The sequence below is a fragment of the Lichenostomus cassidix genome, chromosome 28 (assembly GCF_008360975.1).
Source record: "Lichenostomus cassidix isolate B80296 chromosome 28, HeHo_3.0, whole genome shotgun sequence".
Classification (NCBI taxonomy): Eukaryota; Metazoa; Chordata; class Aves; order Passeriformes; family Meliphagidae; genus Lichenostomus; species Lichenostomus cassidix.
Window position 1 is genome coordinate 4,269,098 of NC_139508.1, and position 25,625 is coordinate 4,294,722.

Consider the following 25,625-nt stretch of genomic DNA (forward strand, 5'->3'; position numbering starts at 1 on the left):
ATCTCCATGTTCTCCTCTGGACTTTTCCAGCAGCTCCATGTCCTGCTGATGTTGTTCCCCAGGGCTGAGGCAGCTCTGCAGGTGAGGTCTCACCTGAAGGGGCAGAATTTCCCCTCCCCTGGCCCAGCTCAGCATTACCAACACAGGGAGGTCTCTGTGCCATGGGGGGAAACTGCTCCTCCATGTCCTGCAGCAGCTCTGGGTGAACCCCTGCAGCTCCAACCTGCTCTGGTCCCAGGGGAAAACCCTTCCCTGCTCCCAAACCCTTCCTTTGGTGCAGATTGTGGTGTCCAACCCAAACCCCAGGCTGGAGGAACACAACTGGGAGCAGAAGCTGTGCCCAGGCTCGTAGCTACTCCTTTATTATAATTCATGCCGTTACGTCGCTCCTCCTCAGAGTTAGTATGTTAAACATTGGTCAGTAGATATATAATCGATACAAAAATGGTGAAAACACCCCCTCCCCTCACCCAAAAACGTCAGCATGGCACCAGGAAGGAAGAGAAACGAGGTTTGCTGAGCACCAGAGAAGCTGCTGAGGAGCAGGTGGACACAAGAAGATCGGCTGAGGAGCAGGTGGACACAAAAATACAGCTGGGAGAGGAACACAGGGGGCTGTGCTCGGGGGAAAGGGGGCTGTCCCCTCCCTGCCCCACAGGGATGTCCCCAGGGGAACAAAACACGGCTTTGGACGAAGGTTTCCCATCGCTGTGATGAGGAAAGGCCTGAAAATAATCAAAATAATGATGACAGGAATGCTAACAAAAAGGACACACTTTGGAGATTTGAAGTCAGGTCTCTTCCACAGGCTGCCTGTGGAGAAATTGGCCCAGGTTTGGCCACAGGGTGACCTGGAGGAATGCCAAGCCTGCTCTTTTCCCATCACCAGAGGCCTCCTGTGGGCACAGGAGTGGGTGGCACTGGGATTGGCACCCCGAGGCCACAGCCACAGGTGGCCAGGCTGCCTTGGGAGGCAAAGCACCTTTTGGAGGCAAAGCACCTTTGGAAGTCAAGCACCTTTGGAATGAGGCTGCTGCAGGGGCTGGGGCAGTCTCTGGGCAGTGCCTGGCTGTGCCAGGCCATGGGGACACTGGACAGGACACTCCTTGTCCTGCATCCTCCTCTGCTCTGCTCCCTGAGCCTGGCATGGCCTTGTGAAGTGACCATAACCCCGAGCACGCCTCTGTCCCCACCTCAGCTTGTGCTTCAAGGGGTAAAAACTGGTCCTAAAAGTGACAAGGGCATTAAGGACAAATGGGAACACCCCAATCCGGGTAGGTCACCACGAGAGTTTGGACAGCCAACCTCCTCTCCCAGTTAAACTGGTGTCACCGCTCTGCTCACGGGGTGACTGCTCCCTGTCCCCTGCTGCCAGTGCCGAGGTGACAGGCTCCAAACCAAGGGGACAAAATCCCTGCTCCAACCCCACTCCCCATGGCGGCTCCTCTTCATCCACTGCCCAGGAGCCACAAGCCATGCTGGTCACCCTGAACCCTCCTCCCTGTGTCCCCCGGGATCCCGAGGGAAGGGCAGCAGCCCCGGGAACGCTCCAGCCCCATCGGGAGGATGCCCTGGGGACACGGAGCAGGATGAGGCAGGAGCTGGTGAGCAGTGCCACTTCCCTCGGTGGCTCCTGCGGGACCTGGCTCCACTCCGAATAAATAACAACAGCAGAATTTCAAGTAAAGTCCCTGCTCTGCCCAGCTTCCCCCTCTCCCAGCGCTCATCCTGCAGTGGTTTAACTGGGAACCTGCCGTGGTGAAGCTCGGGGGCCAAGGGGGTTTTTGGGGACGGGGTTGGGTGACGCCGGCTCCTGCTGGAAGCACGGCTGGAGTCTGTGGGAGATTCCCAGGGCGGACAGGGAGGGCACAGCTCGGTGGCCCTCCGGCGTAGCTTTGGCCTTCCAGTTTTGCCACGGGGGTCCTGCTGTGTCCCGCTGTGTCCCGCTGTGTCCTAGTGCCCCTGGCAGGTTTTACAGCACATCTGTCGGAAGTAGGTCCGGCTGCAGAACTTGAACTTGAGGACGAGCGGGCAGTAGGCCACCTTGTTCACATCCTTGCACTCTGGAGGGGACATGGAGGAGGGACAGGGTCACACAGGGGTGAGGAGACCCTGGCAGGGTTTTGCCAGCCACAGCTGTGATGAAGAAGCTGCTGAGGACCTCATTTATGGAAACCTCTTTGCCCAGGTACAGCTCCTGCATTTCTCGGGGACATGGGACATCAGGGTGGCCTGGGGCCAGAGGGACCAGGGTCACAGAATGGCCACATTTTCAAGTCAAAGCACTCTGTGTGGTGACTGGAAGGGACCTGAAAGCTTATCCATGGGCAGGGACACCTCCCACCATCCCAGATTGCTCCAGGCCCATCCAACCCAGCCTTGAACCCTTTCAGGGATGAGGTCTCCCCATCCTAGAGCCCAACTCCTGCTGTGCTGGCTCTGACATCCCTGTCCCCAGAGCTGGCAGTACCCCCTGTGTCCCCTCCCCAGGGACCCCTCACCTTCAGGGTTGTCTGTGGGTCCTGACTCGCACTTGGTCTCGCACTGCTGCATGCCAGGGGGCTGCAGGCTCTCCACACACTCCATGGACGGCTGGCCGGTGTGCGCCAAGCACTGGACGGATCTTCTCTGCTGGCCAAGGCCACACTGGGCAGAGCACTGTGGGGACAGCACAGGGGGAGCTGCCGTGGCCACCCCAGCTTTAGGAACACGGTGGGAAGGCACAGATGGGTGTTAGGGGGGAAAAGGGTGCTGGAGGTGGCTGTCCCTTCCCATCCCTTCCTGGCATGACTGAGTTCTGTGGCCCTGCATCCCAAAAAAGCTTGGTTTGATTCTCCAGGCCTCAGAGAGGTTCCCTCCATCCAGCCCTGAATCCTTTCCCAGGCCTCTTGCACCTCGATGTCACCGTGCAGCTCGAGGGGCGTTAAGAGTCATCCTGCTGGGCTCTGGGGAGGACCAGCAGTGGCCAGTAGGGCCAGCCCAGCTCTGCAGCCACTGGGTGACCCCAGCTTCCCATGGTGACCCTTCAACAATTCCTGGGGAGTCCTGCTAGGCCTGGGAGACCCCTAAGGCCAGCTGTGCCCTTGGGCCACCATCACAAATGAGCCAAAAGGGGGCAAAGAGCTCTGCCACAGGGTCCTGCTGTCCCCTGGATGGTTGTGGTGGCTGTCAGGGTCCTGCTGGCTGATAAATCCCCACAGAAGGGCTGTCCCTACCTCTCCCCACTCGCCGGTGACCCAGCGGGGTGGGGGGCAGCGCCGCAGGTTGCACCTCATGCTGGTGGGGGGCTTGGTGGCCTCGTGGCACTGGGCAGTGGGCAGGGTGACGCTGTGGTCGCCGCTCTTGCACAGGACGATGCGGTGGCGGAAGCCAGGCCCACAGCTCGGGGTGCACTGTGGGGACAGGGAATGGTCAGGGCAAGGAGCAAACCCCTCACTGCTCCCACCTGTCCTGAGCTAGAACATTCCCCACATTCCCTCTCTGTGGTTCATCACTGGGGATTGACACTGTCCTCCCACAGAGCAGTGCCCTCAGAGAGGTGAGGGATGTTTTAATCACAGAATTACAGAATATTTTGAGCTGGAAGTGACCCACAGGGATCATCAGTCAGAGCAAAGTTCTCCAGAGCTGACTGCACCCAGTGCTCTGTGCCTGAACTGGAAACACTGGGCAGTGCAGACTGGGGAAGATGGGATGTCAGGAGTGTTAATACAATCCACAGAATCCAAGAATATCCTGAGCTGGAAGGAATCCACAAGGATCATCAGTCCAAGCCCTGGCCCTGCACAGACACCCCAACAATCCCACCCTGGGCATCCCTGGCAGCATTGTCCAAACACTCCTGGAGCTCTGGCAGCCTTGGGGCAGGGACCATTCCCTGGGGAGCCTGGGCAGTGCCCCAGCAGCCTCTGGGGGAAGAACCTTTCCCTGAGATCATCCCAAGCCTGACCCAGCTCCAGCCATTCCCTGGGCTCCTGTCCCTGTCCCAGAGCAGAGCTCAGCCCCTGCCCCTCCGGCTCCCCTCGGGAGGAGCTGCAGCCCCCGAGGAGTCTCCCCTCAGTCTCCTCTGCTCCAGCTGAACAAGCCAAGTGCCCTCAGCCACTCCTCAGACCCTTCCTCTGTGTCCCTCCTTTGGCACTTGCCTCTGACCAGTCCAGGGCCACCCACTCCGGAGGACACGTTTGGTTGTTGCAGGGCTCGAGCATCTTTGGCCGTGGCTGGGGGCAGGAGGCATCATCCAGGGTCTTCTCCTCGCTGGCTGAGATTTTCCTCTTGCAGAAGACGCTGCGGGTCCTGACGCCTTCATTGCAGCTGCGGCTGCACTCGGACCAGTTCCCAATGACCCAGCTGGGGATGGTCACACAGCACAGCTGGGAGGGGCACGCTGGGCTGGGCTTGTCCCTCTCCTCCTGCAGCCACAGCCTCCCCAGGCAGCTCAGGTGGAACCACAGAGCTCCTCCACACCTTCCCTTCCCCTTCAGGAGAGCAGCCAGGGAGTGGCTGGGACAATTCCTGAGGGACTCACGGAATATATGGGACACAGAGCAGAACCCCCCATTCCCCAGCAGAGCTGCTCCAGCCAGGCAGTGCCACCCCTGGGTGCTGTGGTGGGGGCTGTGGGAATGGCAGCCAGGGGGGAATTTCAGGAATTTCACCCTCTCCCAGCCTGCCTTTCCCCAGGTACTCACGCCGGGGCACAGGGCTCGGTGTTGCAGGGTCTCTGCCGCTCGGGCACTTTGGGCTCAGCGCCGCACAGGTGGTTGGGCACGGTGGAACCATCAGAGAGCTTCCTGCACACCACAGACTGGATCTGGCTGCCTGCCCAGGGCAAAGAGAAAGGGAAAGGGAGCAGGGGTTGAGGCTGGAGCAAAGTCAGGCCCCACAGCTCTGCTCCTGTAGGGTGATGTGACACAGCCGCTTGTCCCTGCATGAGGAGCTGAACCTGTTTGTCCATTCATAACCAAGGGCTCCTCTGGAATCTCCAGAAAGCATGGATGGTGTGGAATGATGATGTCAGTGTCTGGATGTAGCACTCTGGGTGACAAGGTGGGGATTGGGCACAGGTTGGACTCGATGGCTCTATAGGGCTTTTCCAGTCTCAACAACCCTGGGATTCTAAAGCTCTCCAGCCAGGGCAGGACATGCCAGAGGATGGAGGATCAAAGCATTCCAGGGATCTCATGCTCAAATAACCCTGTTCTGACCTTGGCCTTGTGACACTTTCTGTGAGGGTGGGGAGGCCCTGGCACAGGGTGCCCAGAGCAGCTGTGGCTGTCTCTGGATCCCTGGCAGTGTCCAAGGCCAGGCTGGACAGGGCTTGGAGCAGCCTGGGATAGTGGAAGGTGTCCCTGCCATGCACTGGATGGGATTCAAGGTCCTTCAGACACAAACCATTCCACAATTCCGTGATATCTCCCCACCTTCCAACCCCTCTCCCACCCACACCTGTGGCCCAGCTGAGGGTGGCACCAAGGCCCTTTGCCCTGGCACTGCCTGCCATGGCTGAGAGCAGGGTGGGGACATGCAGAGACCCCCGAGCTCCTCAGAGCCACGAGGAGGCCCAGACAGAGCACAGGGGGTGTCCCACGTGTTCCCCCAGAGCAGCCCACATCAAACTCACCCCCAGCACAGAGCACGGAGCACTTGGTCCATGGGGTGTAGTGCCAGGAGTACTGGCTGGAGCCATCCCTGCCCACGGGAGCATTGAACTTGTAGCGAATCCCCTGCTGCTCTGTCCTCACCAGCACCTGCAGGAAAGGTCCCCCGAGGCATCAGTGCCACTGAAGTGACCTCCCAGGTGGCATCCCACAGCCTCTCCAACATCCAGGGCAGCTGGACTTGATGCCTTAGGATTTTAGCTTCTATATTTTTCATGAATCTGTAATTTTAGTGTATCACTCGAGGCTCCATACAGGGGGCTAAAGCTACTGTTCTCAGCATTTTTAGACAAAACAATTCCTCTAAGCTTGGAATACAAGCAGACCTTATTGTCTAAGGCTCCAAGATATGTAAAAAACAGTGAATTGGGGGAGCAAATTTGGAGTAATTGACTTCATTACCTGAAGTTGTAGTTGGAAGATTAAAGCTCAATATGCAAATGGACAAAACTTACAAAAGTGTGAAAAACTCGTCACCTGCTGTCCCTTTTGGGTGTAGCCCCTGGGTGGGCTGTGAGTGCCCAAAAGGCACCTGAAGGCCTTCAATAAATATAACTTTTATGCTTTTTATTCTCTTAACTTTGTCTAGCCTCTGTTTTAGGTTTAGATCCTCCCCTCTTCCCTTTGCAGCTCCTCCCAGGACTGGCAGGGCAGCCAGCAGGGCTGACAGTTGTGCACAATCAGAGGAGGAGCTCCCATGCACTTAAGGGTGGAATCATCCAAAGCCTGGCAGGTTATGGAGGGAGATGTGGAAATTAGGGAGGGAGACCTGAGAGTGCCTTGTGGATTAAGCACTGGACTGCTGAGCCAGGCACTGTGGGTTTGTGTTCCACCTGGGGTGACTCTTTCACAGTCTGAGTGCCATGGTCTGGCTGACAAGGGGCTGTTCAGTCACAGGTTGGACTCGAGGATCTCAAAGGCCTTTCCTAACCTAAATAATTCTCTGATTGTGTGAATTGAGCCCAATTTCCCTGTGGTCTCTGCGTCCCTTTACTCCAGTCAGCCACACCAGGGACCGATCAGCTCCAATCCCCATGCAGCCTGGCAAGATCTCTTTAACCCAGACCAGAAGCAGACCAGCAGGGGTATGAAGTTACCAACCATGACAAAGAGGGTGACATTGGTGGGTCCCAAAGCCTCCAGTGACTCAGGCTCCTCGGGGGACCTCCTGTAGTGGAAGGTGGTGCCGGCGATGTCGAAGCGCCGGGGGGGATCGATGGAGAGCTTCCCGTTGATGAAATATTCCCCACTTTCCCCTCGCAGCGCTGCAGGGACAGGGGAGGGAGGTCAGCACTGGCTGGAAGAGCCTGGCGCAATTTCAGCCAGGTGCTTCCCACCTGCCGGGCTCAGAGCATGGCAAGGACAGAGAGAAAACAGCCTCAGCCTCACGTCACAGGGAGGGGACAGGGGGGAGCTGGCTCAGGGTCACCAGCAGGGTGGCACCGTGGTCTGGCTCAGCACTCCCTGTGGGTGCAGGGGGCTGGGCTGGGCTGGGCACACCTGGACAAGCTGTGGCCATGGAGCTAGGCTCGAACCCAGCTGTGCACACTAGGTGGTGGCTGCTGGGGCTGCTGGTGGCCGGGGCCGGGCTGTGGTTGCCCGCGAGAGTCACTAGAGGGGGATCGGACTGCTCGCTCCTTCCCCACCGCCTCCCCACGCTCTCCACCACCAAAACCCCGGGAGCAGCTCCGGGGCAGGGAGGATTCTCCGTGCTGGGGAGGATGGAGGGTTTTCCCTCCCTCTGGGATGCCAGGAGAGATCCCGAAGTGGCAGAGCCGGGAGGCAGCACCCCCAGAGCACAGGAACCCAGCGTGGAAGGACACAAGGAGTCCCCACACACCGGGCAGGAGGGATGTGGGGATCTCTGACCCCAGCAAAGGGAGCTGCCAGGAATTCCAGATGCAGGGATGCTGCCGGGAGAATCCTGCTGCCATCCCAGCTGGCTCTTGCTGCTGGAGGCACCAGGGTGAGCACCCTGCCCTCCCCTGCACTGCTCGGAGGATGGGGAGGGGAAAAAAGGGGAACGAAAGTCCTCCTTGTGAAACTGGGACTGAGCGAGGCTGGAAAATCAAGGCTGAGGAAAATGGGAGCATTTTGAATCCCCAGCCCAACAGGGGTGTCAGGGAGCCCCAGGGAATGGGGGGATGTGGGGTTTGCTCAGGGTTTGATGCTGCTGCAGGACAGAGGCACAGACAGGGACAGACACATGGACAGCCCACACTGCCCTGGGACACACTGCCCTGCTGCCCTCCCCTGCCCCAAATCCCACCTTGGGACCCCCACCCCATTCCCAGCTGCAGTGGGAAGCTCTCCTTGCCAGGCCTTTCCCAGACCCCATGAAACCCCAGGAAATGGCAGAGCCTGGCTGGGATCTCAGCATTCCCAGCCCCAGCTCACCCAGGTAGTTGATGGAGAGGTTCAGCTCCCGGATGTCGATGTGGACAGAACCCTTGGGAATCTGGATCACCTCCTCGTAGCCTGTGGGACAACCAGGGCTGGTGAGTGAAAGTTCAGCCTCCAACCCCAGAGCTGCCCTGGCCTGGATGGGAGTGTGAACAGCCCCTTACCCATGGGGAAATGATGGAAAAAGCATTTCGGGCACCAAAATGGAGTGGGTTTGTGGGCTCTTGGGATAGGACTGGCTGGACTGGGAATGTGCTGGGATCTCCATGGGCATCTCCCATGGGGAGCAGGGAAGGAGTTTGGAGCTCTGTGCCAGAGATCTGGGTGCCAGTGGAGGCTGGGCTGGTGGACAGGACAGATTGGATTCCTCCCAGCCTGCTCCTATCCCTTGGCATATTTCTCTAGGATCCACCCCTGCCTGTCCCACCCATCCCCGGGGCAGGTGAGCTCCAGGAGGGATTTGGGGGTGGCCAGGCCCTTTGTTCCCTACCTCCCTCGGGCAGGGACTGGTTGAAGACACCCTCGATGGTCTCGCAGGAGCTGCCATCCCCTCCACACACACGGCACTTGTCCTCCTTGGAGTCAGAGCCCAGGACACGGTCACAGCCCACGTGCTGCGGGGAGGAGCAGCAGGAATGAGCCATCCCGGTGCCATCTGTCCCTCCCCACACCCGCCCTGCAGCACCCCAGGTCCCCTTGCTGCCCTGGACACCAGAATTTTCTTGAAAGGAACCACAGTACTCGAGATGTCACAGTCCTGCAAGCACAGCTGCAAGCTGCAACCCAGGAAGCACAGATCTAGTGCTCACTGCTGATTTATTACATCACTTTCTGCCTGGTGACTCCCCAGTTTTGTCTGCCAGCAATATTTGTTCTAATAACAATCGATATTTTTTTGCAGGCTTGTTGAAGCATAAATTATCTCTTGCAGAATAAGCACAATGAAGAACTAAATCCAACTCTAGCAGGGAGTGATTTTTCCACAAAGAGAACACGTGGGCTCTGTCAGAAAACACAGCTCTGTAGAGGTGACATCTGCAGTGTCACCTCTGCCACCCCTCTCCTGGGAGTCTCTCTGCAAGGCCCTGAGGGGTGCAGGCAGCAATCCTGGGATAAAGCAGGGCTTGGGATGGCTGTGTGGAGCTGCTGGAGCTGCAGCAGCCCAAGGACAGCCCTGTCCCTGCAGCTCTGTGTCCCTGGGAAGCTCTGGCTCTGTCCCACTGTCACTAGGGGTGGCACATGGGTCACCAGCAGGGCTTTGCTCCCTCTGGTGCAATCCTGCTTTATTCCACAGGGTATCCAATCCCATGGAGACACAAAGATCCCAGAGACACAGGAAGGGAGACAGACAGACACAGAGATATCTGTCTGTCTGTCTGTCTGCCTGCTGGGGGACATTGGCCACTCCCACAGAGCTTTCCTATAATTGAACTTTTCCAGCCTCCCAGATCCCATTGCAAGGGAAATACCAAAGTGCTGGGAGTGCAGAGCTCCATCCTAAGGCAGGGAATGCCTGGAGAGTGGATGAGCACAACCCAGGGTGGGAATGCTCCTGCTGCCATGGGGGAACTGGGAGAGCAGGCAGAGAATTGTGGAATTACAGACTGGTTGGGTTGGAAAGGACCTTAAAGATGAATTTGTTACCTCTCCCCTTGCCATGGCAGAGACACCTTCCACTGTCCCAGGGTGCTCCAAGCCCTGTCCAGCCTGGCCTTGGACACTGCCAGGGATCCAGGGGCACCACAGCTGCTCTGGGAATTCCATTCCAGGGCCTCCCCACCCTCCCAGGGAACAATTCCTTCCCAATATCCCATCTCTCCCTGCCCTCTGGCAGTGGGAAGCCATTCCCATGTCTTGTCCCTCCAGCCCTTGTCCCAAATCCCTCTCCTGGAGCCCCTTTAGGCCCTGGCAGGGGCTCTGAGCTCTCCCTGGATCCTTCTCCTCCCCAGCTGAACACCCCAAACTCCCTTAACCCTCCCCAGCCCATGTCTGTGTGAGCAGTTGGAGGGCAGCGCTGCCCTGCCTGGGGGCCAGTCCTTGTCCCCCCTTTCCTGAGGGTCTGTCCTTGTCCCCCCTTTCCTGAGGGTCTGTCCTTGTCCCCCCTGCCCTGGGGTCTGTCCCTGCCCCTCCCCAGGCTGTCCCAGCACCTTGCACTCGCCGTTGACGCAGATGTCGTGGGAGTCCTGCCTGCACGGTGTCCCATCCACCACGGCCGCCGCCCGCTCCGTGTAGAAGTTGAAGCCCTCGGCCAGGCAGTTGAGGGAACAGGCCTTGACACCCCCTGGGGAAGGAGCACAGGTTCCAGTGGGGCCACCAAGGGGAGAAAAGAGGTGGAAAACCAGGAGGATGCCCCTGGAGCAGGGATCCATACCCCTGAGCTGGACACTGACCCCCAGAGAGACACTGTCCCTTCTGCACAGCCTGGGGAACGTGGGCTGGATGTGATGGGGAAGGAAATAAAGATTTGCTCTCATCTGGGTCACTGCTGGCACTTCACAAGTTGTCAACACTCTTATGCCCACTTTACCAACAGGGAACTTTACCAACTTTACCAACTCAGGAGGCAGCAGCTCCTGAGTGACTTTTCCAAGGTTTTTTTCAGCTGCCAGAGCAGAACAACCAAGTTTTCCACCTCCTGGCTCAGTTAGCAGGTCAGAGAAACCATTTCTTTCTGTGCAAGGCTGGTGGATACAGAAACCTTCACAGCAAAGATGAGAACAGCAGCATGAGGATGAAAGGGAGCAACACTCCAGTTACACATTGCTGCTCTCCAACACCCTTTGCAAAGCATCACCCCAGGAGCAGAGCCTGGATATCTGCATATAATGGCTGGGAGCAGGAGGTGGGCCTGGCAGAGCAGTTCCCTGGCTCCTCCACTGGATTTTCTCAAATCCTAGTGGGGATTGTGGCATTTGCTGCCTTTCCTGAGCATCCCAGGAAGCCCAGGGCACCCTGGCAGAGGTGTCTGAGCTGAGCAGTTCCCTCCTGCAGGCACCACAGCCCTGCTCCCTGTGCCAGAGCTGGGAAACACCTGGGATGGGAGGAACGGGAATGTGCAGAACCTGCAGCTCCATGGAGCACATCAAAGGGGCAGAGGGAAAGGAGGGGAGGGGAGGGGAGAGAGCCCAGCTGTGCCTGGGAGCATCTGGGAGGAGAGAGAGCAAAGGTGGGAGAGGGAGGAACAGGAGGAGACAGGAGAGGGGAATTCAGCAGCTTGGGGGTATTTTCTGGAGCAGGATGCCTGGGCAGGCCCCTGGAGGAGCTCGGGGAGCTGGGAAGCAGCTGCTGAGCAGGGGGAGCTCTGAGAGCAGGGGCTGTGTTTGGGCTGCAGGCACAGAGCTCAGACCCTGGGGGATGAATCCCTGCTGGTTCTCCTCACTGCTCACTTGGGAAAGGCCTTCACATGGGAATTCTGCCCTTCAAAGTCTCATGGTGATGCCTTAGGATTTTAGCTTCTGTATTTTTCATGTATCTGTAATCCTGTAATTCTTTAATGTATAACTCTAGGCTCCATATAGGTCGCTAAGCTGCTGTTCTCTCATTTTTAGACAAAACAATTCCCCTCTAAGCCTGAAACTCAAGGACACCTTACTGTCTCAGGCCCCAAGATTTGTAAAGAGCAGTGAATTGGGGGAGCAAACTTGGAGTAATTGACTTCATTACCTGAAGCTGTAATTGGAGGATTAAGTCTCAATATGCAAATGCACAGAACTTACAAAGTATGAAAAACTCATGACCTGCTGTCCATTTGGGGTGTAGCCCCTGGGTGGGCTGTGAGTGCCCTGAATGCACCTGAAGGCCTTCAATAAATAGAGCTGCTTTTATTCTCTTAACCTTGTCTAGCCTCTGTTTTAGGTAAGCCCCTCCAGGCATCAGTGGAAGAGGAACAGGGAGAGGGAAAGTGAAGGAGGAAGGAGGGACAGAGGAGTGACCCTTTATTGGTACCCATGTCCTGTGACTCCTCCAGTGAGCTGGTTGGGCCACCTGAGCTCTGGAACAGTCCCCATGCTGTCCCTGGGGACAATTCCCAGGCAGGACTCGCCCTTGGCAGCCAGGTGAGCATCTCAGCCACCAGAGGGAAGGACAATGGGATCACTCCTCAGCATCTGTGGGGAACTGGAGTGTCCTTGGCACTCAGCCGGCCCAGAGGTACCCAAGGGGCCTGGGCATCACCTTGTCCTGGTTCAGGTGGCTCCAGGGACAGCTGTGTCCCCAGGACAGCAGCACTGACCACAGCAAGGGGAGCTCTGGAGCACAGAAAGATCCTCTGAAACAGCACAACATTGTTTTGAAATTCCTGGGGATGGGAGAAGAGCAACTTCCATGGAATGAGTAGAACATCTCAGCCTGCCCAGGGAATGTTGCTAAATACAGTTATGGAATCCCAGAATATCCTGAGTTTAAAAAACCCACAGGGATCATCAGTCCAAGCCCTGGCCCTGCACAGACACCCCAACAATCCCACCCTGGGCATCCCTGGCAGCATTGTCCAAACACTCCTGGAGCTCTGGCAGCCTTGGGGCAGGGACCATTCCCTGGGGAGCCTGGGCAGTGCCCCAGCAGCCTCTGGGGGAAGAACCTTTCCCTGAGATCATCCCAAGCCTGACCCAGCTCCAGCCATTCCCTGGGCTCCTGTCCCTGTCCCAGAGAGATGAAAGCCCCAGCCAGGTGTTACCCTGCACATTTTGACCTCCTCCCTTCCCTTGGTTCCTCCTTTGCACGTTTAACAGAGCTATAAAAATTGAATATTTTCAGCTGGCTGCTGCCTGCGAGGATGTTTTGTTCTCCTGCCTGCCGCCTCCCATGGAGGAATGAAGCCTTATTACAATTTCTGACGAGCAATCTCCTGTTTTTCTCCAGCTTCTGCTCCTCCCATCCCTCTCCCAGCCCTGCTCCCCCCGAACTCCGCATCGGCAAAGAGCGAAACGAAGAGCGGAGCGAACAAAGCAAAGTAAACAAACAATTAAAGCCACAATCCACCAGCTATCCGCGGAGTGCTGAGCTCAGCGCTGCTCTCCAGGGCTCCCTGTTCCCATCCCGGGCTCTGGGATCGCTGGGAATCAGCGCCAGGAAAACAGCCCCACACAGCCTGACCTGTCAGGACTTGCTGTCAGGCTCCTTCCTTTCCCAAATCCCGGCAGCATTGGGGGTTCCCTCCTCCAGGCTAGTGGGAGTCTCCCTGTTTTCAGACTGGGGGTGCTGCCCAGAATATTGCCCGAAGGCATGTGGGGTGAAGCACCTGATGGGCAAAAGGCAGCCCTGAGTTACTGCAGCTTTTTGGGAAGCCCAAGGGTGCTGTGCCACGGGGGCTCAGGGTGGGGAGTGGCTCCCGAAGTGGGAACTCATTCCCAAAACCTAGCTGAGGAGCAGATTTCCTGCCAGCTGCAGGGCAGAATGCCCAGGGATGAGGCTGCCAGCACAGAGGGTTCCTGGGGGGCTGCTGGGGCCAGCAGGAGGGAGGGACTGACACCTTCCAGAACACCTGAGCCCTCTGGGCACTGCTGGAAGAGCTCAGGGGGGAATGGTGGAGATGAGGAGCTCAGGAAGGAATGATGGAGTTGAGCTCAGCATGGAATGGTGGAGATGAGGAGCTCAGGAGGGAATGGTGGAGTTGAGGAGTTCAGGAAGGAATGATGGAGATGAGGAACTCAGCATGGAATGGTGGAGATGAGGAGCTCAGGAAGGAATGATGGAGTTGAGCTCAGCATGGAATGGTGGAGACAAGGAGCTTGGGAGGGAATAGTGGAGATGAGGAGCTCAGAAAGGAATGGTGGAGATGAGGAACTCAGCATGGAATGGTGGAGATGAGGAGATCAGGAAGGAATGGTGGAGATGAGAAGCTCAGGAGGGAATGGTGGAGATGAGGAGTTCAGGAAGGAATGATGGAGTTGAGCTCAGCATGGAATGGTGGAGATGAGGAGCTCAGGAGGGAATGGTGGAGATGAGGAGCTCAGGAAGGAATGGTGGAGATGAGGAGTTCAGGAGGGAATGGTGGAGGTGATGTCCAGCCCTCATTGCCACCCCATGTCTGGTGGCCCAGAGGGACAATGTGGGGCCTGGCAGCAGCACATCGGTGACAAGGGCAGGACAAGAGGGGCTGTTCCCTGGCTTGGATCCATGGCATGGACAAGGTGGAGGTGCAAGGGATGTCCCCACCTCCCCCCAGGATGTGCCTCTGACACCCAAATGCCACCAAGGATCACAAAATCCCACAGGGGTGTCAGGATAAAGGTCCTCATGCTGCTGACATCGAGTCACAGAGGGCTTTGGGTGGAAGGGACCTTAGGGACCAACCAGTGCCACCCCAGCCATGGCAGGGACACCTTCCACTGTCCCAGGCTGCTCCAAGCCCTGTCCAACCTGGCCTGGGACACTTCCAGGGATCCAGGGGCAGCACAGCTGCTCTGGGCACCCTTTGACACTGAATAAACCAAACAAAAATGCTGAACAACTCAGCTCCTCGTGACCTGGGGTGAGCAGAGGGAGCTCCTGGATCCCTTCAAACCCCAGCACTGTCAGCACTGCCAGCCTCCTGTGAGGGATTTCAGCAGTTATTTTATGGCAGAGGAAGCTGAAGCAGAGAGAGAGAGAGAGGAAGGGGCTCTTTTTGAAAGGCAAAAATCCATGTCAGGATCAGATGACACCTCGAGGGTGATGTCCAGCTGGCCAGCCAAGCCCTGGGCCATGCCTGGGGAGGAGAGAGGTGTGAGCCAGGGCAGCTCCAGCCTGCAGGGTTTATCTTCCACCTTGGCATCCACTGGGGTCTTTGGGTGACTTCAGAGCCTCCCAGTTTTATTACATTTTCACTGATCCATGCCCTGCAGGCTCAGCACAGCTGCTCCAGCTGCAGGACCCCGCAGGGAGCTGGGCTGTTGACACAGCTGGGAAGGATTTCCCCAGCCCAGTTCATTAACTGCATGGAGGAGATGAGCTCTTCCTCCTCATTATGAAGAGATTTCTGCCCCAGAGCCTCCTGCTGACCCTTCTCCTCGCCAGACCCTTCTGCAGGACACAGGGCTGACCTCGGGAAGAGGGAAGTGCTGCTCTTCAGAGCATCCACAGGATCCTTCCTTCTCCTGCTCAGGAAGCTTTCCCTGCCCTGTTTCCTCCCCACAGGGCACAAAGCATTCCCTTCTCTTGTCCATCTCCTCTCCTCCCTCAGCAGCTGAGGAACCAGGCTGGAGGAAAGGGGCTGAACAGCTCCAGAGCTGCTGGGATTGGTGCTGCCAGAGCAGTGAGGGTGGCACAGGGGGAGGAGAGCCAGGATGGGTCACAGAGCAGATTCCTGAAGGGCTGCACTGCCCTGTGAGGGGAGGCATGATGACTTAGGATTTTAGCTTCTATATTTTTCATGTATCTGTAATCCTGTAATTCTCTAGTATATAACTCTAAACTCCATTCAGGGTGCTAAGCTGCTGTTCTCTCATTTTTAGACAAAACAATTCCTCTCTAAGCTCCAAACTCAAGGACACCTCACTGTCTCAGGCCCCAAAATATGTAAACAGCAGTGAACTGGGGGAGCAAACTTGGAGTAATTGACTTCATTACCTGAAGCTGTAATTGGAGGATTAACCCCCAATATGCAAATGGACAGAACTTACAAAGTATGAAAAACCTGTGACCTGCTGTCCATTTTGGGTGTAGCCCCTGGGTGGGCTGTGAGTGCCCTGAATGCACCCGAAGGCCATCAATAAATAGAACTGCTTTTTATTCTCTTAACCTTGTCTAGCCCCTGTTTTAGGTAAGCCCCTCTGGGCATCAGGCAGCACATCCCAGGAGCACCGAGAGGGAAACCTGTGGGAGCAGAGCTGTGGAAATCCCCACCAGCAGCCCCCCAGCCCTGCACAGAGCAGCCCCGAGCTGTGCCCGAGGCAGGGCTGCCCTGCCCCGTCCCACACTCACCTCCCCGGTAGGTTTTCCAGGTGTAGTACTTCCCTCGGAAGGGCACATTGTCGAACTCGGAGCACTGCAGCTCTCGGAAGTCCTGCGAGCCTGGCGGGCAGTCCTGGGGACACGGGGACACAGGGCCAGCGGCCAGTGAGGGGCTGGGGGAGCCTGGCTGGGCTGCCAGGGGGTAGGGGCTGCACTGGGCACTGCCACCAGCCCCTCGGGGACAGGGACACCAGCCCCCTGGGGACACAGGGACACCAGCCCTGACAATGGGGCACTGCCACCAGCCCCTCGGGGACAGGGCCACCAGCCCTGACACTGCTCCAGGGTGGCCTGAGCGTCCCTCCTGCAAAGCTGGACACAGTTTGAGGACCAGCAGCACAAGGGACACCCCAGAAGCTCTGTCCGAGGTGTGACCCTCGGGAACAATCCCTCAAAACTGAGTGCAAAGCCTGGGGAAGCACCTAGCCCCATCTCCTGTCCTCACCAGGAGGTTAAAGCTCCAATTCCCCAGGCCCAAAGCCTCGCTCAGCATCCCCTCAGCACAGCTTTTTGTGGGACTCTTTGAGGTTTAGCTCTCAGCCCTGGGCAGCAGAGTCTGCTCTCCCCTGGGCAGCCTGGGAGAGGCATTGCTGTCCTGGCCCAGCTGGAAGCCTCTGCTCTCCCCTCCTTTCCCCTCTTATCCTCTGGATCCCCACAGGTCCCTGCAGCCCTCCCGGCCCTGGAGCCAACTCCCAGAGCTGCCTGGCCCTGCCTGGAATTCCCCACTGTGGGATTGCTGCTGGCACAGCCTGCCCTGCCCCTACCCAGCCTCCTCCTCCTCCTCCTCTTCCTCCCGGGGGTCCCATGGCTGTGCAGAACAGCCTGCACTGGGTGGGGAGGGCTCATCCCACCTGGAGAGAGCTTATCCCCATCCAGGGAGAGCTCATCCCATCTGGAGAGAGCTCATCCCACCTGGAGAGAGCTCATCCCACCTGGAGAGAGCTCATCCCATCCAGGGAGGGCTCATCCCCTCTGGAGAGGGCTCATCCCACCTGGAGAGAGCTTATCCTATCCAGGGAGAGCTCATCCCATCCAGAGAGGGCTCATCCCATCCAGAGAGGGCTCATCCCACCAGGAAAGGGCTGATCCCAAAAGCAGAGGGCTCTTACTACTGCCAGAGGACTCATCCCAACCTGGAGAGGGTTCATCCCACTGACAGAGGACTCATCCCAATAGGAGAGGGCTGATCTCACCCAAAAAGGGCTGATCCCAACCAGAGAAGGCTGATCCCACCCAAAAAAAGGACTGATCCCACCCAAAAAAAGGACTGATCCCACCCAAAAAAAGGCTGATCCCAACCTGGAGAGGTCACATCCCACCTGGACAGGGCTGATCCCAAACTCCAGAGGATTCACCCTACCAAGAGAGTACCCATCCCACCAGGAAAAGGCTGATCCCACCCGGACAGGGCCAATTCCCCCTCCTCCATCCCTCTCCTCCCTCCCAGCCCCGCTGCCCCCAGCCCCACTCACGTCGGTGTTGCAGGAGCGATAACGTTTCCTCTCTCCCAGGCAGTACTTCCCTCCGATGGTGGGCCTGCCAGGGAAGGAAGGAGAGGCTGGAACAGCTCCAGGCAGTGTTTGGGGCAGGGATTTGCCCCAGGGAGCTCGGGGTGGTTGCCCCACATGGCTTTTCCCAACCCTGCTCTGCCACAAGGACTGAGCCTGCCTGGCTGGGCGATGGCCAGAGTGTACAGAGGGCAGAGCTGACCCCAAAACCTCCCCTGGAGTGTACAGAGGGCAGAGCTAACCCCAAAACCTCCCTCAGAGTGCACAGAGGGCAGAGCTGACCCTAAAACCTTCCCCTGGAGTGCACAGAGGGCAGAGCTGACCCTAAAACCTCGCCTGGAGTGTACAGAGGGGCAGAGCTGATCCCAAAACCTCCCTCAGAGTGCACAGAGGGCAGAGCTGACCCCAAAACCTCCCCCAGAGTGCACAGTGGGGTTTGGGGTGTGGTGCAGCCCCAACACCAATGCAGAGCACAGAGCTGGGCATTCAAAACCTACCAAACCTTCCAAAAGTCATTACTGGGATGGAAGCAGGCCCAGGTCAGCTGTCAGTGACACAGCAGGTGACATGGAAGGACACAGACAGGGCTGCTGGGGCACTGGGGAAGGTTTTGGGGTCTTTTCATAAGAAAATGTTCCTGCCCCACTGAGAAGGGCCTGAGGGTGCTTTTCCTCCTCTTCTCTTCCTCACTTTCCTCTCCCCAAAGCCATTCTTGGGCATAGGTGGAAGAGGCAGAAATCATTGGATTAGGGAATTGCCTCCTGTCCCCTCAGGGCACTGCCAGCTTATCCCTTCATCCTCTGCTCCTTCATTCCTTGTTAACCCTCAGGCACTGCCAGGGCACCAGGGAGGGAAGTCAGAGGTGGATAAAGCACCTTGCCTCCAGGAGCTGAGTGTGGAGCTGCACAGGCACCTGGAGTGCTGGGGACACCGCAGGGTGACAGGGCCACAGGGACAGGGCCACCACTGGAGCACTGGGGACACTGCAGGGTGACAAGGCCACAGTGACAGGGCCACCACTGGAGTGCTGGGGACACCACAGAGTGACAGGGCCACAGTGACAGGGCCACAGTGACAGGGCCACCGTGACAGGGCCACCATGACAGGGCCACCACTGGAGTGCTGGGGACACCACAGGGTGACAGGGCCACAGGGACAGGGTCACCACTGGAGCACTGGGGACACCACAGAGTGACAGGGCCACCACACACACCCAACACCACAACACCACACCACACACACCAGGCGACAGGGCCACCACTGGAGCGCTGGGGACACCACAGGGTGACAGAGCCACAGTGACAGGGCCACAGTGACAGGGCCACAGTGACAGGGCCACAGTGACAGGGCCACCACTGGAGCATTGGGGACACCATAGGGTGACAGGGCCACAGTGACAGGGCCACCACTGGAGCATTGGGGACACCATAGGCTGACAGGGCCACAGTGACAGGGCCACCACTGGAGCGCTGGGGACACTGCAGGGTGACAGGGCCACAGTGACAGGGCCACCACTGCAGCACTGGGGACACCGCAGGGTGACAGGGCCACCCCCCCGCGTACCTGGGGCTGTCACAGTGGCGCACAGACGAGGACACGCCGCCGCCGCAGGTCCGGCTGCACTCCCCCCACGATGACCAGGAGCCCCAGGCTCCATCCACGCCCTCCGGCCGCGTCCCGAAGGGAACACACTCCCTCTTGTAGCACCACTGTGGGGACACAGGGGGTGATGCTGCAGGGATTTTTGCCTTTTGCCTTTTCTATATTTGTAACATTCCCTCTCCCCCAGCTAGAAAGACCAAAGCCATGGCAGAGCTCCAAGGCCTGGGGGCTACGAGGCTCCTCTCCTGTCCTGCTTCTTCCTGGGAACCAAGGTGGAGAGCAAAATCTCCAAGAGACACTGTTATCAACAAGACCAACTAGTAACAGGGCTGGGAGGCTCCAGAGAAGAGAGGGGACTTGACCTGAGGGGAATCACATCACCACTTCTGCTCTGAATTGGTGCTTTTGATCAATTCTGCTCATTTCGTCCTAAAACCTGCAGGACTGTATTCTGCCCTCCAGGGCTGGGCTTTTGTGGATGTTCTTCCAGAAGTGCCCCTGGAACTGCAAGAAAGATCCACTTTTCTAGGAGCTCCTTGGCTAAAATGATCTTGAGTTTTATTTCCAGGCTGAAAAAGGCAACAGAGGCTTTGTCCCAGAACTTCCACAGGACACCTGGAGTTCACCTGGAGAAGGATCCAGGGAGAGCTCAGAGCCCCTGCCAGGGCCTAAAGGGGCTCCAGGAGAGCTGGAGAGGGACTGGGGATAAGGGATGGAGGGACAGGACACAGGGAATGGCTTCCCACTGCCAGAGGGCAGGGAGAGATGGGATATTGGGAAGGAATTGTTCCCCATGAGGGTGGGGAGAGGCTGGGATGGAATTCCTTCTGGAGCTGTGGCTGCCCCTGGATCCCTGGCAGTGTCCAAGGCCAGGCTGGACAGAGCTTGGAGCACTCTGGGATAGTGGAAGGTGTCCCTGCCATGGCAGGGGTGGCACTGGATGAGCTTTAAGGTCTTTTCCCACCCAAACCGTTCTGGGATTCCTCTCTAAAGAGGTCCTGGGTCCCACACCTCACATCCTATAAAAGCAGAGAGTTCCAGGTGATTTTGGAACAGCAGCTGCTGCCAGGCAGGGCCAGGATCCCTGTGGGACACAGCCACAGCCACTGCCAGCTGCTCCCTGCAGGGACAGAGTGAGTTTTGTGTGTAGTGGGAGCTCAGATTGTGGTTTATCTGTCCAAAATGTGCTGCTCAGCAAAGGGCTTAAATCAAATTTAAATGGTAATATCAGCATTCCTGTGTGTGATCCTTACAGAATCCGCCTGTCCCCGTCCTACTGGGAGACAGCTGCTGATGGCAATTTGCCTCTGCAGTATTTCCCTGGCTCTGGCAGGTGTCCCACAGCCCCTGGAGTCCCCAGCAGTGGGACAGTGCCAGCGCTGCTCTCTGGGCACAGTGCCGGACACAGAGCCTCGGGGGCTGAGATAATCCCAGGAAGGAAGAAATTCCAGTGCTGTGTGCTCCTTCCAGGGGCTGAGAATCCACTCATGGCCTCTCCCAGCTCCTCCCCAGCCAAGCTCTCCGTGGGCAGCTGGGAAAATCTATGGTGGCTTCTTGGGAATCTCAGCTCCTGATCCCTGGGAGCACCAGCACCTCTCCAAGGGGTGATCCCGTGGGGAGGAGATGCTCTGCAGGCACAGCCTGGATGTTCCAGGATATTCCCACAGCCTGGGAACAGCATCCCATGAATCCTGAGGATTGCAACTCCTTCCCTCAAGGCTTTTGGAGAGCCCTGGTTAAACAGAGGTCACCAAGTGGGGGAAAACTAATGTTTAAAAGTGGGAAAAGATGATAAAAAGACATAGATAGGAGGAAAAAATGCCCCTGTGGGTTCTTGGGGTAAGAGAAGTGAAGCCATAACAATCACAGGAGATCCATTAATGACAAAAAGGAGAATCTGGGATGGGAAATAACCAGAGGTTTGGGATGAGGGCACAGCAGAGCTTGGCTCAGCCTTCCCCCACACTGGGTGGCAGAGCACAGGAATTTTCTTTCTCCTTTAATCTTTCCTACTCTAAATACTCTGATTCTTCCCAGTGGAAAGGGAGAAGCCAGGGAAGACCTTGGAGAGCTGCTCCAGCCAGGGTTGAGGTCTGGGGCTCACCCCACGAGCTCCAGCTAGGGATGGTGCAGAAATTTAATATAAAAGTTTATCTTCTTCCACCCAAGGCCATCAAATCACTTCCAAGGAATGAATGGATCCCAAAGGATGAGCACAGGGAGGTCCCTGGGGGTTCCAGCTGAGCCAGAATTCTCACTGGGAACAGCTCCTGTGAATCCTGAGGGCTGTGACTGCTTCACTTCCCTTCCCTCAAGGCTTTGGAAGAGCCCTGGTTAAAAATCAGTCACAAAATGGGGATAAAGGGATAACAAAGTTGGAAAAGCTGGGAAAAAGGACTAGGAGGGAAAAAATGCCATAGACCCTGTGGGTGTGCAGCAGGAGGGATGTGCAGGGAGCTGCCTGCAAAGAATAATGGATTTTTCAAAGCCATCATTTTCCCTACACATCAGCTTGTCCAGCTTCTTAGGGATTTGAAATGTTTCTCAGGAATTATTTCTCTTCTAGTGGAGTGGGGAATGTCCCAGCCCTGATCCTCCATTGGCCCAGTTTGCAAAGGCTCTTTGTTTTAGGGGTGCATTCACTTTATGCTGGGGCAAATGGGCTGGGAATGGAGCAAGAATGGAGCAAGCCAGGCAAAATTCGTGGTCAGGAAAAATCCTGTCCTCCCCTTCCAGCTGAGTGGGAAAAACCAAGGTTCCATCATAGCCAGTTTTTCCTAAGTTCTTCTGAAAGCAAAAATCTGGGAAAACTGGGGGGAGGAAATCCCTTCTCTCAGGCCAGCCAGGAGAACCCAGGAGATCCCAGGAGATCTCAGCAGAACCCAGGAGCCCTGAGGAGAAGGTGTTGATTCAAGGACAAGGCATTGCTTGAGGTCACCTTGGAGGTGACACCAAGAAGGGCCTTGCTGGAGCAGGGAATTCCCATTCCATATTCCATATATTCCACTATATTCCACATTCCAGATTCCACATTCCATATTCCATGTTCCACATTCCATACACCACATTCCACATTCCATATTCCATATTCCATATTCCATATTCCACATTCCATATTCCACATTCCATATTCCATATACCACATTCCATATTCCATATTCCACATTCCACACTCCATATACCACATTCCATATACCACATTCCATATGCCATATACCACATTCCACATTCCACATTCCACATCCCACATTCCATATACCACATTCCATATTCCAGATTCTATACTGATCCCATATTCCAGCCCTGCACAAGCTGAGCTCCAAGCTGGACTTTGGGGTGATTTCTGGCCTCCTTGGCCCATCCCAGCCTCCCTCCAGGCTCTGGGTGCTCCTAACTCAACTCCACGCCCCCAAGGCCAACACTAATCCTGGTTTTTGCAGGAACAGGGATCCAGCCCCTCCCTGCCAGCTCCTCCCCCCTGCCCAGGGCTGCCTTACCCCCTTGTCGATGGTGTTGGTTTGGCAGATGGTGCCCTCGGCTGCAGGGATGCTGTTGGTGATGCAGCGATTGCTTTTGCTCAGACACCACAGCTCGCTGCAGACCTCCTGCAAACAGGGGGATTTGGGGGAGAGAAGGGCAGGGAGGAGGAGAGACAAAGAGACAAAACCCACATTAGGATTTGCTTGCAGCAGGGGCAGCGTCACACCCGGGAGGCACTGGCTGGGTGGGACTTGGGGACACCATGGGGACACCATGAGGGCACCATGGGGACACCGAGTACCTTCAGCATGGTGGGGGAAAAATAGGATCAAAATAGGATCAAAACCTGCCAGCTGTGGTTGATGCCTTAGGATTTTAGCTTCTATATTTTTCATGTATCTGTAATCCTGTGATTCTCTAGTGTATAACTCTAGGTTCCATACAGGGTGCTAAGCTGCTGTTTTCTCATTTTTATACAAAACAGTTCCTCTCTAAGCTCCTAACCTCAAGGACACCTCACTGTCTGAGGCCCCAAGATATGTAAACAGCAGTGAATTAATTGGGGGAGCAAACTTGGAGTAATTGACTTCATTACCTGAAGCTGTAATTGGAGGATTAAAGCTCAATATGCAAATGGACAGAACTTATAAAGTATGAAAAACTCATGACCTGCTGTCCATTTTGGGTGTAGCCCCTGGGTGGGCTGTGAGTGCCCTGAATGCACCTGAAGGCCTTCAATAAATAGAACTGCTTTTATTCTCTTAACTTTGTCTAGCCTCTGGTTTAGGAAAGCCTCTCCAGGCATCCCAGTCACCCCACAGCCACTGACAGCTCTCCCCCTTCCCTGGCTCAGCCCAAGCCCTCCTGAGGCTCCCTGGCTGTGGAGGTTCCCCAGGCTCAAGTGGCAGAGCCAACTCCCAGCCAGCCCATGGCACAGGGGACACCTCGGTGACACCTGAGCCAATCCCACTGTCCTTGTCCCCACCCCTCTTCCCAGGGCTGAGGGATGCTCCCAGGGATGGATCTGTGCAGTGGGGACTGAACTCCTGCCAGGAGCATCCCAAAGCCAGCTGTGTCCAGAGCTGCCTCTGGGAATCTGGAGCTCCCTGGGAGCATTGACAGCACAGCTGGAGATGTCACTGCTCAGTGTGACAACCTGGCTGCTGGCCATCTCCAGCCAGCCTGAGAATCCCAAAGGGAACACTCCTCTGGAAGATTCAGAGCTGTTTTTGGAATAATCCAAATAAATGCAGATCCTTAAGGAGATCCAGAACTGGGCAGCTCTGCTCTCAGTGCAGTTGTGGCCACTGGGTGACACTGAGGACTCCAGACCTCTTTCCAGAATGATTCCTGAACCACAGATCCTGAGGTCCAACCCATCCTGACCTCTCAGAGCTCACAAATATCTTCCTTTGGCTGTTCCAGGAGCCACCCAAAAGTGAAATCAGAAAGCCCTCTGAAGCTGCTGTGTCACTCAATCCCCCAGGTTGGATTTCAATCCCTGCAAACTGCAAAGCAACCCCTAAAATCTCCTTTCCTGAGTTTCCTGCCTGGTCCCCATCCTGCTCCTATTCCTACTGTGGAAAACGTGCTGCTTTTCAGGGAGCAGCTTGCCATGATTTAGGGAAGTGTTAAACAGGTTTACAAGTCAGTGAAGGAAACTGTTCTGAGCTGGTAGAGCAGAGCCTGAGCTGCCATGGCTGCTGCTGCCACCCTCCAGCACACAGCACTGCCACTGCCATGGAATCATGGAATTCTGGCTGGAAAAGCCTTCCAAGACTGTCAAATCCAACCAGCAATCCCACACTGCCAGGCCCTTTCACCATGTCCCCAAATGCCACCTCCAGAGATTTTTTGAACATTTCCAGGGATGCTGACTCTAACACTGCCAGGGGCAGCCCATTCCAATGCCTGGTAATCCTTTCCATGAAGAAATTTTTCCAAATATCCAATCTAAACCCACCCTGGAGCAGCTTGATGCCATTTCCTCTTGTGCTGCCACTTGTCACCTGGGACAAGACTGAGCCCCCTGGCTGTCCCCTCCTGTCAGGAGCTGTGCAGAGCCACAAGGTCCCCCTGAGCCTCCTTTGCTCCAGGCTGAGCTCCTTTCCCAGCTCCCTCAGCTGCTCCTGGTGCTCCAGACCTTTCCCAGCTCCATTCCTTCTCTGGCCACACTCCAGCCTCTCAGTGTCCTTGTCGTGAGGGGTCCAAAACTGTCCCCAGAATCTGGGGGGAGACAATCCCTGCCCTGTTTGTCCTGCTGGCCACACCACTGCTGCCACAAGCCAGGGTGCTCTGGGCATTCTCAGCCACCTGGGCACTCACTGTGCTCCTGCCTGGCACAGCGACCTCCTCCCTGCCCGGGGGCGAGAGTGACCCAGCTCTTGTCACCTTCCCTCAGCCAGGTGACATCCCGATCAGCCCCCCCGGGATGGATCCAGCCTTCCAGCCCGCATTCCTGATGGATCCAGCATTCCATCCCCGAATTCCTGCCCTGGCTGAGCTGGAGGAGTGGCTGACTCAGCGGCTGGGAATCCTCTGGGCTGGGGGGGAAAGGGATGAGCAGGGATTGCTCTGCTGCCCTGCAGTGCCCCAGGGACAGCTGGCAGAGGGAACCCTGCAGGGCTGTGCCAATCGGGGCTGCAAAGGGAATTTGGCTCCTGCTCCTTCCAAGCCTGCCTGCCGCTGAGTTCAAGCAGGGAAAGGAGAGAGCCTTGCCCATCTCCACCCCTTCGGGATGCTCTGGCAAAGCCAGAGTGACCTCTGGGAAGCAGGAGCCCTTCTCTCTGTCACCAAGGGCTTCCTGGGGACTTCCCAGCTCCAATTCCTGGTTGGAAGGGACCTTAAAGATCACCTCATTCCAACCCAGGACAGCTTCAGGTTGCTCCAAGCCTCCTCCAGCCTGGTCTGGAATCAGTGCCTGCTCTCTCCATCCTCATCCTCATCCTCATCCTCATCCTCATCCTCATCCTCATCCTCATCCTCATCCTCATCCTCATCCTCATCCTCATCCTCATCCTCATCCTCATCCTCATCCTCATCT

At 56.7% G+C, this 25,625-nt stretch overlaps 1 protein-coding gene across 4 annotated transcripts in view; it reads right to left on the reverse strand.

Moving 5' to 3' along the window:
* Positions 1 to 335: 335 nt before the first annotated feature.
* Positions 336 to 25,625, reverse strand: part of ADAMTS10 (ADAM metallopeptidase with thrombospondin type 1 motif 10) — a 66,483-nt gene continuing 41,193 nt past the window's right edge. For all 4 annotated transcript variants that reach the window (XM_085040577.1, XM_085040578.1, XM_085040579.1 and 1 more), the window contains exons 12-25: positions 22,600 to 22,707; positions 19,064 to 19,209; positions 17,465 to 17,528; positions 15,963 to 16,065; positions 10,208 to 10,341; positions 8,551 to 8,674; positions 8,055 to 8,135; positions 6,759 to 6,922; positions 5,621 to 5,747; positions 4,689 to 4,818; positions 4,143 to 4,347; positions 3,216 to 3,392; positions 2,502 to 2,658; positions 336 to 2,063 (exon numbers count right to left, since the gene is read on the reverse strand). In XM_085040577.1, coding sequence (XP_084896703.1) covers positions 1,954 to 2,063; positions 2,502 to 2,658; positions 3,216 to 3,392; positions 4,143 to 4,347; positions 4,689 to 4,818; positions 5,621 to 5,747; positions 6,759 to 6,922; positions 8,055 to 8,135; positions 8,551 to 8,674; positions 10,208 to 10,341; positions 15,963 to 16,065; positions 17,465 to 17,528; positions 19,064 to 19,209; positions 22,600 to 22,707 — 1,830 coding nt within the window. In that variant the 3' untranslated portion in view covers positions 336 to 1,953. The remainder of the gene's footprint in view (positions 2,064 to 2,501; positions 2,659 to 3,215; positions 3,393 to 4,142; positions 4,348 to 4,688; positions 4,819 to 5,620; positions 5,748 to 6,758; positions 6,923 to 8,054; positions 8,136 to 8,550; positions 8,675 to 10,207; positions 10,342 to 15,962; positions 16,066 to 17,464; positions 17,529 to 19,063; positions 19,210 to 22,599; positions 22,708 to 25,625) is intronic.